At 35.7% G+C, this 10342-nt stretch overlaps 3 protein-coding genes across 8 annotated transcripts; all 3 read left to right on the top strand.

Annotated features, from left to right (window-relative positions):
* Positions 2456-3636, top strand: LOC104785314. Of its 2 annotated transcripts, XM_019227101.1 has the most exons (2): positions 2456-2558; positions 3127-3636. In XM_019227101.1, the coding sequence occupies exons 1-2, from the start codon at positions 2529-2531 to the stop codon at positions 3442-3444; spliced, it is 348 nt and encodes a 115-aa protein (XP_019082646.1). In that variant the 5' UTR covers positions 2456-2528; the 3' UTR covers positions 3445-3636. The 2 variants fall into 2 exon arrangements, with proteins under 2 accessions (XP_019082646.1, XP_010508804.1); XM_010510502.2 differs by lacking the exon at positions 2456-2558 and having other exon boundaries at positions 3027-3636.
* LOC104785324 (aspartate carbamoyltransferase, chloroplastic-like) lies at positions 3686-6961 on the top strand. Of its 4 annotated transcripts, none has more exons than XM_010510513.2 (7): positions 3686-3775; positions 4523-4709; positions 5083-5643; positions 5745-5884; positions 5981-6154; positions 6278-6514; positions 6601-6961. In XM_010510513.2, the coding sequence occupies exons 3-7, from the start codon at positions 5115-5117 to the stop codon at positions 6706-6708; spliced, it is 1188 nt and encodes a 395-aa protein (XP_010508815.1). In that variant the 5' UTR covers positions 3686-3775; positions 4523-4709; positions 5083-5114; the 3' UTR covers positions 6709-6961. The 4 variants fall into 4 exon arrangements, with proteins under 4 accessions (XP_010508815.1, XP_010508838.1, XP_010508831.1 ...); XM_010510536.2 differs by having other exon boundaries at positions 5080-5643; XM_010510529.2 differs by having other exon boundaries at positions 4523-4751.
* LOC104785298 (protein TRIGALACTOSYLDIACYLGLYCEROL 2, chloroplastic) lies at positions 7147-9565 on the top strand. 2 transcript variants are annotated; one of them, XM_010510485.2, is made up of 6 exons: positions 7147-7276; positions 7376-7983; positions 8084-8413; positions 8555-8670; positions 9134-9224; positions 9326-9565. In XM_010510485.2, exons 2-6 carry the CDS (start codon positions 7453-7455, stop codon positions 9416-9418), a joined length of 1161 nt encoding a protein of 386 aa, XP_010508787.1. In that variant the 5' UTR covers positions 7147-7276; positions 7376-7452; the 3' UTR covers positions 9419-9565. The 2 variants fall into 2 exon arrangements, with proteins under 2 accessions (XP_010508787.1, XP_010508792.1); XM_010510490.2 differs by lacking the exons at positions 9134-9224; positions 9326-9565 and having other exon boundaries at positions 8544-8659.

Raw genomic sequence — 10342 nt, 5'->3', positions numbered from 1 at the left:
AAGCTGCCCTCTCCTCGCTAACTTTCCTGAGGAGCTGCTGAAGCTTCTTTTTCTGAGAACGCTTCTCACTCTCAGGATTCTCAATGCAAGCACGAGCTTCCTCGAGTTTCAACTCAAAAGAAGAAGCCAATGAAACAGCATTCACTTTTTGATTAATCTGCTTTGCATTGCTATAGATTTGGTGTACACCATCCTTGTATCCAAGCTTATGGGATCCCATTTTGTTGGACCCTATTTTCTTCCCAAAAAAGACAAAAAATGACTAGATTCTGTGCATTTGCACCCCCGACACATGTCTAGAGCCGGGGCTGCATGGATTAGGTGTGTTATAAAAATATATTTAGAAGTATATGAACTTTGAGTTAGAGCTTTCTATAAATTCTTCTATAAACAAAACAGAAACTCTATTAAAAATTCACCTTTGAAGTTACTTAGCTAGCTCTCCGTGAGCTCGTTTGCATTCAGTAAAATTGATGATGACTAATAATTAGTTATCTATCATATATATGCTAGCTTGGCTATTATATTGCTCATTACATACAGTATATAGACTACGTACATGTCATAGAGCTTTTATGATAGAAGTTTATAACTTATCGATCCCCTCGATTCCTTATAAATTTGGCGACAAAAATGAGAGAGCTACAAGTCTCGTGTACACGTCGTACATATAGTTGTATACGTAATATTAATATATTTACGTCTCTAGTTTAGTTGCAGCAGGAAGTACTGTTCTTATCTTATTTTAATGTTAAATTCTAAACGCAACTAAAGAAATAAGTCTTCGGATGGTACTTAGTCACATAATCAATAGAAATCATTTTAAAACAAAGAATCTCACTTTAATATGTTTGTTCGAATATAATGATTGTACAACAGTACACAGTATATATGGTGGAAGTATGTAAGTGTAACGTGTATATATATATCACATAGCAGCCGAAAATATTAATACTATATGTTTGTGTAACGTGCAAGTGTAACACATACAAAATGAAAATCAAACACATTGTATTGATCGACCCATTGACCATTGTACTGATACATAGTGTAATTTAAAATTTTGAAATAAGAAAAAATGAATAAATTAACAGATAGAATAAAGTTGAGATGATTAGTTTGGTCGCCTCTACAGAAGTATGAACACCAAGATTCTATCACTTATTTTACGGATCGTTTCGAGAGAACAAGAGGTGAGAGAGATTGATCGATCAACCAATGCAATACAGATCAGTTTCATTTATAAATCGTGTCTATGGGCCAAGTGATCGATACTAGATAAAAATGCTAGTAGTAGTGGGATAATCTGATGTAACCACCAACCTCAGGGTTTTGACTTTATGAATAATAATGGTATATATTAGTTGTTGAGTTACATTTGAATATAGATAAAGGTATTTGTAGGGGTAGTAAATTGGGTAATTGATGTTAAGATCGGATGATGATAGTAGAACAAACAAACTATCCCACTAACAAATGCAAACTATTTAACTTATATAAGTGAAGAGTCTGAAGTGATAAAATAAATAAGACATGTATTCTCAAAACTTTCTAACTATTTAAAAACTTTTTTAAAGAAAAAGACCAAGAAAACATAAGAAGGTGATGGCAATTAAAATTTGTATGGAAAGGTGGGAGACGTGAGTGTGATCAACATGATATGGTCTAATCGAGTAATAAAAAACTGGGGGTGGGGGCATCTTTATGATCAGAGATTCTGTTCCCTTTTGGTTGTGTTCACACCTTGAAGATACCTCTCCAATTTCCGTGTTCACACTTCACTCTTCCCTCGGCTGCTTCCTCCTAACTCGGCTTCGTCCCAAATTTATATAATCAAACACATAGTGGTTGACTAAAATAAGCTAAGAAAATGTTTTGTTGTGACTAATTTTTAACAAATAATTTTAGATTTGAAGTGTTATGTTAGATTGATATTTTTATATGGGGATGATTGTTTGTAAAATTACATATTAATACATTTTTGTTTTGCTTTTTAGATCTTTGACGGTCGATCGAAAACTTTTACACAAGTAGTTACCATAGTTTTAGATACATTCAGGATACATTACAAGAGTTAGGTTCGAACAAAACAACTTCTGATTCTCTCATGCTTTACATGTTTGTAACTTTCGTGTTTATTTCCTTTCTGTTTTTGTTTGACGTCACGATATACTAATATTATAGTTCTTCTTTCTTTGTGTATCTCATGACGATATTTGCATTTTCACCGGCATACATAAAATAATAATCAGCAAAAAATATCTAAGCCGAGCTGACGAGCCAATAAGGACACGTGGATCGGTGGATGAAGCGCCAAAATGAAGAAGGACAAAAGCTGGTGACGGTGAGTTCAACAAACACATGTCCACGTAGGATAAAGGTGCTCTGAAATCCGACGTGGCATATTGTATATGTTCTTATCTCCCTCTTATGATTTCAATATCTCACCAGCTTCTACCTACGCATATATATAAACATGCTTTACAACTACGTCTTGAAGACAGACAAGAAAACAAAAAAAAGAATTAATGGGGAATTGTTTAAGGCACGAATCAGAAATGCACTNTCTTTGACGGTCGATCGAAAACTTTTACACAAGTAGTTACCATAGTTTTAGATACATTCAGGATACATTACAAGAGTTAGGTTCGAACAAAACAACTTCTGATTCTCTCATGCTTTACATGTTTGTAACTTTCGTGTTTATTTCCTTTCTGTTTTTGTTTGACGTCACGATATACTAATATTATAGTTTTTCTTTCTTTGTGTATCTCATGACGATATTTGCATTTTCACCGGCATACATAAAATAATAATCAGCAAAAAATATCTAAGCCGAGCTGACGAGCCAATAAGGACACGTGGATCGGTGGATGAAGCGCCAAAATGAAGAAGGACAAAAGCTGGTGACGGTGAGTTCAACAAACACATGTCCACGTAGGATAAAGGTGCTCTGAAATCCGACGTGGCATATTGTATATGTTCTTATCTCCCTCTTATGATTTCAATATCTCACCAGCTTCTACCTACGCATATATATAAACATGCTTTACAACTACGTCTTGAAGACAGACAAGAAAACAAAAAAAAGAATTAATGGGGAATTGTTTAAGGCACGAATCAGAAATGCACTGGGCTGGTGAAGACTGGGATGAATTCATCCCAGAAGATCATCATCATCATCATCATAGCTCTAAAAATACCTCTAGAGATGCTCATCAAAAAGTGATTGTTACACGAGACTGTAAATCCTCTGATCTATCTGATCATGAGATGGTCAAGATCAGGCTCACCAAGAAGCAACTTCAAGATTTACTGAATAAAGTCAACGTCCATGACTTCTCGTGTCCGAGCCAGATGATCGATCGTGGTGGTTACGACGAAGAAGGCAATCAGCAAGGGATATGGAAACCAGTTCTCCAGAGCATACCCGAAGCTAATTAATTGAGATCATGTTTCAGACGTTGTATATTCTTAGGTGTTTTCGTCAGTTTCTTGATTTGAGGTTATGTGTTATTATTAGGTTAGGACTTTGATGTAAAGTTTGGTTGTTTTTTTTTTGGGGTACTCATAACACTTTTCTTTTTTGCTTGTTAGTTGTTAGATTGTGAATAAGAATCAGAAGCTTGTTGTTTATACCAGGATCCAGGACTAGTGGACTACTACTTGATCGCTTAAAAATTCTCATGAATCGAAACCTCTCGACAAAAGCCACCTGCAATTATTAACCGAGAAAAGGTAGAAAATACGAAGAGAATTCAAGATCCAGCAAATGGTATGGCATGAGAGTGAATCAAGTGAGACAGAGTGATCAAGAAACAGAGTATGGTTTGATTTAGAAACAGAACAATGAATGAGTTAATTTATTATGGGTCTTCTAAGCTCAAATTGTGAGCTAGGAATGTTATTGGATTCTAATTTATAAAAAAGTTTGGAAGATTTCAATAAAATCATTAAAACTGAATTAGTGAAAGATTTATAAAGATTGCTAGAGAGTTTTCTATAGTTTTGTTGCTTATTATTTTAAAATCTTGTAAAAATACTGTAAACAATTTCTGATTTTTGTGATACTTTTCATGATTTTATTTTGTGAAGTAAATGTATATATAAAATCATGAACCAATAACATAATAGTTGAATTCATTAACAATAATAAATTCTTTTGTTTTAATTGAATAACACAAAACTTTTAATGACTTTATAAAAGTTTGAATCCAATAAACCAAATTTGTTAAGATTTTAAATGACTTTTTACAAATAACAAATTAATAACACTAAACTTTAGAAAAATTTAATAAAATTTTGATTTAATAACAACATATTCTACTTAATATCAAAAGTTTTTAAAAATCTATTTAAATCTCGAATCAATAACCCCATTTCATTTATTTACTTTATCAAAAAGTGTATTTAACTAATGATTTTTTTTATTATCTTTTTTTTTTTCCCAAAGCGTTTTTTTTTCTTCTATTTCCCTCCGTTAATTATTCCAAAACGTCGTCTTTGATTTCATCATTTATAGTTTCCTTTCTAAAACCCTACGTTACTCCGGCCGCCGCGGCCGTTCCCGTTGATAATTCCCCGTTGTTAGGAGCTGATTAAGGCTAAGTTTCTTCTATTTCGCTGTCAGTCTTTCAACCAGCGTTACATCTCGACCAGCCAGACTCTCCATCATTTGACTGCTCTACTCCATTCAATTGCTCTTTAAGGTCTGTGCAGGCTTTGAAACTCATCGCATCACTTTTGTTTGTGTGAGTGCTTTTTTTTTTCTTCTATTGAGATATACGATTGATTGGAATTTAGCCTTGTTATCGTTTCGGGTTTATGATAATTAGATTACAAGGGAATACGAGACGTCACATTCTTTCTCAAAATTCATTCATTCTTTTTGCTTGTGTGATTGAGATTAAGGCTAATTTCAATAGAATCGTCATGGTTTTGATTCGCCCTCTATCAAACCAAAGTTTGTTCTTTTTGTAATTTGAGTTTTTTTTCTTTTCTATGGAAAAGTTAGCTTCTGAAGTTTTCGATTCTTCTTAAACTAACTGCATTGTATATCGTGTTTGTATGTGATTTTAGCAGATTCTGGAAGTTGTGACTCAGTACCTCCCAGAATGGCTATCCCAACATCACTTACTTCAGCAACACTTTGCGGTGCCTCAGTTTTTCCTAAAGCAGCATTAGCCTGCAGCTCTGACTTCCCAAGCAATCTCTCTATTCCTTTTGAAAGCTCAAAGATTTGTTTGACTTCATTTCCTGCCTCTAAGAAAAATGCTACCTGGAATCTTACCCGAAATGTTGCTCCAATCCAAGGAATTAGGTGTCATGCTATGCAAGTTGAGACAAGGGAATGTTTTACGGCTGGGAAGAAATTTCAACTTAGTGATGTGATTGAAGGGCAGCAGTTTGATAGGGAGATGCTAAGTGCTATATTTGATGTTGCTCGCGAAATGGAAAAGATTGAAAAAAGCTCTACTCAAAGTGAAATACTCAAGGGTTACCTAATGGCTACCCTCTTTTATGAGCCTTCTACCCGTACCAGGCTCTCTTTTGAATCTGCCATGAAACGCCTTGGAGGTGAAGTCTTAACTACTGAGAATGCCAGAGAGTTTTCTTCTGCAGCTAAAGGGGAAACACTTGAAGGTATACACTTTGTCAGCAATATCTTGTTGTTGTTGTTGTTGTTGCTGTGACATGTTGATTGTGTTAGATTATTTACGAACACTTTGTTGAGCATTTTTCAGACACTATAAGAACAGTGGAGGGTTATACTGATATAATCGTGATGCGGCATTTTGAAAGCGGTGCTGCTAGAAAAGCTGCAGCTACTGCCAATATACCTGTCATTAATGCAGGTGATGGTCCTGGAGAGCATCCTACTCAGGTGTGCTGTGTTCTTAACCTTTACGTTGTAGTTGTCTTAAACAATCACTACTGCACATCCTTGTTTCTTATGTCTGGTATTGTCGCTGTTGTTAAGGCTCTCTTGGACGTCTATACCATTCAAAGTGAAATTGGAAAACTAGATGGCATCTGTGTAGCCTTAGTTGGAGATCTTGCCAATGGAAGGACAGTCCGGTCGCTTGCATACTTGCTTGCCAAGTTTAAAGACGTGAAGATCTACTTTGTTTCCCCTGAAATTGTTAAGATGAAGGTTAGTATTACTAAACTTTTCACCCTCTTTGTGAGAACCTGAAGAAGTTGACTTAATTTACTCTAGAACATCATTGCGTTTGTTACTTATCCTCTTCAAAAAATGTTTGATTTATAATGGTAGGATGATATAAAAGAATACTTGACATCAAACGGGGTCGAATGGGAAGAAAGTTCAAACTTAATGGAAGTAGCATCCAAGTGTGATGTAGTTTACCAAACCCGAATCCAAAGAGAGCGGTTTGGAGAAAGGCTTGACCTTTACGAAGCAGCTCGTGGGAAGTATATAGTAGACAAGGATCTCTTAGGAGTGATGCAGAAAAAAGCAATTATCATGCATCCCTTACCGAGATTGGATGAAGTAAGTTAGTAAAACCTCTCCTTTTCATCTATGTACCGTGACCTTGGACTGTGAAACAATCCTCACTCTTTGTTTTCCATGTGTAGATCACTGCAGATGTTGACGCTGATCCAAGAGCTGCCTATTTCAGACAAGCAAAGAACGGTTTGTTCATTAGAATGGCTCTTCTGAAGCTACTGCTTATTGGCTGGTGATAGATGGTCATCGAAGAGGTAGAAATCCATTAACCATCTAAAATCTCAAGCCTGTGACAGAGGAGAGACAGTGGCATCAGCTCGCAATAATAAAATTCCGAAACACAGTGATCTTTGTGTGTGTGTTCTTGATGTTACTGAAAAGAATAGTAAAAAAAGCTGTTGGTTTGTTTGGTCAAAAAAGACTGATTTGAAGAGGAAGAGTTGTTGAAACTTTATGAATAATTTGATTTTGAGCTAAATATTTTTCACATTCTGCGGTCAAACACAACAAGATGGCCTACCACTTCTCCAAAGGGCCAAAAGCATACAGGGAAGAAGAGAGAGACATTCACTTTCACTGTAATATTATTTTGCCTGATTATGACGAAAATGCCCTTACTTCCTTTCAAATTGGCTTGAGAATGAGAAATTAGGTGGTTAATTAATGAAAATTATGATTAATAAAATACAAATGGGAATTTGATTTTTCCGTCTTTTTTCTAAATCCCAGCAACAACCAAAGCCTTTCTCGAAGCTATTCTCAGATTCAAGGACACCAGTTCTTTCGTAAGCTTCGAGAGCCCAGGTATATTATTCTCTATTTCCCCCAAAAACCCTAATTTCGATCGGTTAAGTAGAAGCTTCACGCAATTCACATGGTTCTTTCTCTTTTCTAACTACACAGCTCGGGGGAAAAGAAAAAAAATTGGAACTTGCAACATAAAGTTTTAGTTTTTTTTAATTGAATTCAATTTTGGGAAGATGATTGGGAATCCGGTAATTCAAGTTCCATCATCACTAATGCCATCATCGTCCATGATTGTTTGCCCTCGAGCATCACCCAATGGGCTTCCTTATCTCCCACCGAAGAAACCTAGAGCTAGTAGGCATTTAGTGGTAAGAGCTGCATCCAATTCCGACGCTGCTCATGGTCAAGGTCAACCATCGTCTGGTGAAGGGAGGAAGAGTCCGCTCACGGTTGTTTTGGATGTGCCCAGGAGTATATGGAAACAGACTTTAAAGCCTTTGAGTGATTTTGGGTTTGGTAAAAGAAGTGTTTGGGAAGGTGGGGTTGGTTTGTTTATTGTCTCTGGAGCTACACTTCTTGCTCTTAGCTGGGCTTGGTTGCGAGGGTTTCAAATGCGGTCCAAGTTTAGGAAATATCAGACTGTGTTTGAGCTTAGTCATGCCTCTGGCATTTGTACTGGAACACCTGTTAGAATCCGCGGGGTTACTGTTGGTACGGTGATCCGTGTTAATCCTTCCTTGAAGAACATTGAAGCTGTTGCTGAGGTATGATGATTTTTGGTGCTTTGATCTGGTTTTGACAGTTTCTTTTTTGTTGTTTTATTGGTTTTTTGAGTTAGGCTCTCTTGTCATCATCTTTTTGTAGATTGAAGATGATAAGATTATTATCCCAAAGAATTCACTGGTTGAGGTGAATCAGTCTGGTCTTCTAATGGAAACCATGATCGACATTATGCCTAGGAATCCGATACCAGAACCTTCTGTAGGACCTCTGCATCCTGAATGTGGTGTAGAAGGTCTGATCGTTTGTGATAGGCAGAAGATTAAAGGAGAGCAAGGAGTAAGTTTAGATGAATTAGTTGGTATTTTCACTCGTATTGGACGCGAAGTAGAGGCCATTGGTGTTGCCAATACATATTCGCTTGCTGAGAGAGCAGCTTCAGTTATTGAGGAAGCAAAACCATTGCTCAAAAAGGTGATATGAGTAATTTTGGTGGCCTTTGTTAGATCTTGTTTGCAGTATTCTTGAAAAAGAGTTGATAGGTGAATTTCTAGATTGGAAAAAAAAATGTATTCTCATGCTTAAGCGTTGGGTTTTGATGTAGTGATGTCACAGATTCAAGCCATGGCTGAAGATGCTCAACCTTTGCTCTCTGAGTTTCGTGATAGCGGCTTGCTTAAGGAAGTTGAGTGTCTTACTCGAAGTCTTACCCAAGCTTCTAACGATTTGAGGTACTACTAGCTCTGAGTGTAACAATCTTGGCATATCGTTATGAGTATTTTGAATTCCATAGTGCAAATGCTAAACTATTTCTGCCTCATGTTGGAAACAGACCATATGATAGTAACACTCTAACTTCCATTTATTTATGTGGCTTCAATACTTGGACTAGTTTCTGAACAAGAGCTGATTGTTTTTAAAACACACACATATTCTATGCATAAATGAGTCTTGTCTTCCTCCATTGTTTTAAAGTTTCAATAATCGATCATCTTGTCTGCCTCTATGATTTATCTTCTGAGACAGAGTCTGCTGTTTGTATCACTTAAATGTATGTTCCTGGACCACATCTATGTAAAAGCTCGTTTACATACATACATATGGTTAACTGAGATAAGCTATGTGATTATAATGTTCTTACGGTAGATAGAACAAAATTTTAATTTCTTATTTTTGTTTTGTTATACATTGCAGAAAGGTGAATGCGTCGATTATGACACCAGAGAATACAGAACTCATTCAGAAGTCAATCTACACTCTGGTTTACACTTTGAAGAATGTCGAGGTAAACTTTATTCATTATATCATACAAACACTAAAGCTTTGACGAGTTAACAGACTAAAATGTTAACAAAAGACTTATGGTTTCTTGATTCTTGATTGTAGAGCATAAGCTCAGATATTCTGGGGTTCACGGGGGATGAAGCAACGAGAAAAAACCTAAAGCTACTCATAAAATCCCTCAGCAGGCTATTATGATGATCATGGAGAGAAACCAACTCAAGAGATTTTAGCAAAATGTGTTTGTTCTTGGTTCTTTTTAGAGGTATTATTATTGATTGTTTTGGTTTTGAATTGGGTTTATTTTTTATTAATGGAGAGACACAAATTCAGTTTTTATACAAACGAGATGAGTGTTTCTTTTATCTCCTCTCCCAATTACTGCGTTTCCTCAACAGCATTTACTTTTAACACGGAGACGGACGTCGATGACGATAAGCGCGTCTCGTTTTCGTGTAGGGTCTCTCTCTCAAAGGCAGAGGAGAAGAAACCTCACCTCACCCCCTTACATTATTTCGACATGGATGGAGTATTATTAAACGAAATGAAATTAAAAAAATAAAAATATTGGAGGGTGTTTTTGGTCATTACAAGTTGGGACTAGTTTGGTGATTTTAGAAAAATAATAATAAAGAAATAAGTGAGAGACTCGATAAGATTTTATTATAAAAATAGATTGTGGTCAGGGGTCAGGACAGAGAGTGCAAGTGCTTACCCTCTTTTACTTTCTTCGCATTTCGAGACATCATCTCTCTCTCTCTCTCTCTCTCTTGTGAACTCTCTTTTAGATTTTTTCAGTTTTGTTTTCCTGAATTTTCCACACAACAGTATATCGAATAAAAAGTTTAAAGCAAAAAGAAAAAAAAAGAATCCAAGTTAAGAAAAATGCACTACGAAAAATAATAAATTTTTTAAAGAAACGAATTGGTCGGTCTTGTGTGGGACGGGGCGTGAAGGTAGTAGTAGAGAAAAAAATCGAAAATAAAATAAAAAAGGAGAGAAAAAGCTTTTCCAACCATAAACTATTGATTATTATTACAATAAAATTCTTTGAGTAAAATATTTTTTTGAAAAGAGTGTTTTTTTTTTTTTTTTTTTTTTTTTTTTTTTTTTTTCTGATGT

Source organism: Camelina sativa, chromosome 1, assembly GCF_000633955.1.
Source record: "Camelina sativa cultivar DH55 chromosome 1, Cs, whole genome shotgun sequence".
NCBI classification, from domain to species: Eukaryota; Viridiplantae; Streptophyta; class Magnoliopsida; order Brassicales; family Brassicaceae; genus Camelina; species Camelina sativa.
The sequence above is the reverse complement of the archived record's forward strand: the minus strand, read 5'-3'. Positions and strand labels throughout refer to the sequence as shown.

Bases quoted from the DNA above. Each gene is read 5' to 3' on its own strand.
- LOC104785298 (XM_010510485.2), top strand. From the start codon at position 7,453: ATGATTGGGAATCCGGTAATTCAAGTTCCATCATCACTAATGCCATCA. The intron at 8,414-8,554 runs GTGATATGAGTA...GTGATGTCACAG, and splicing joins CAAAACCATTGCTCAAAAAG to ATTCAAGCCATGGCTGAAGA. The intron at 8,671-9,133 runs GTACTACTAGCT...TATACATTGCAG, and splicing joins CAAGCTTCTAACGATTTGAG to AAAGGTGAATGCGTCGATTA.
- LOC104785314 (XM_019227101.1), top strand. From the start codon at position 2,529: ATGGGGAATTGTTTAAGGCACGAATCAGAA.
- LOC104785324 (XM_010510513.2), top strand. From the start codon at position 5,115: ATGGCTATCCCAACATCACTTACTTCAGCAACACTTTGCGGTGCCTCA. The intron at 5,885-5,980 runs GTGTGCTGTGTT...GCTGTTGTTAAG, and splicing joins CTGGAGAGCATCCTACTCAG to GCTCTCTTGGACGTCTATAC. The intron at 6,155-6,277 runs GTTAGTATTACT...TTATAATGGTAG, and splicing joins CTGAAATTGTTAAGATGAAG to GATGATATAAAAGAATACTT.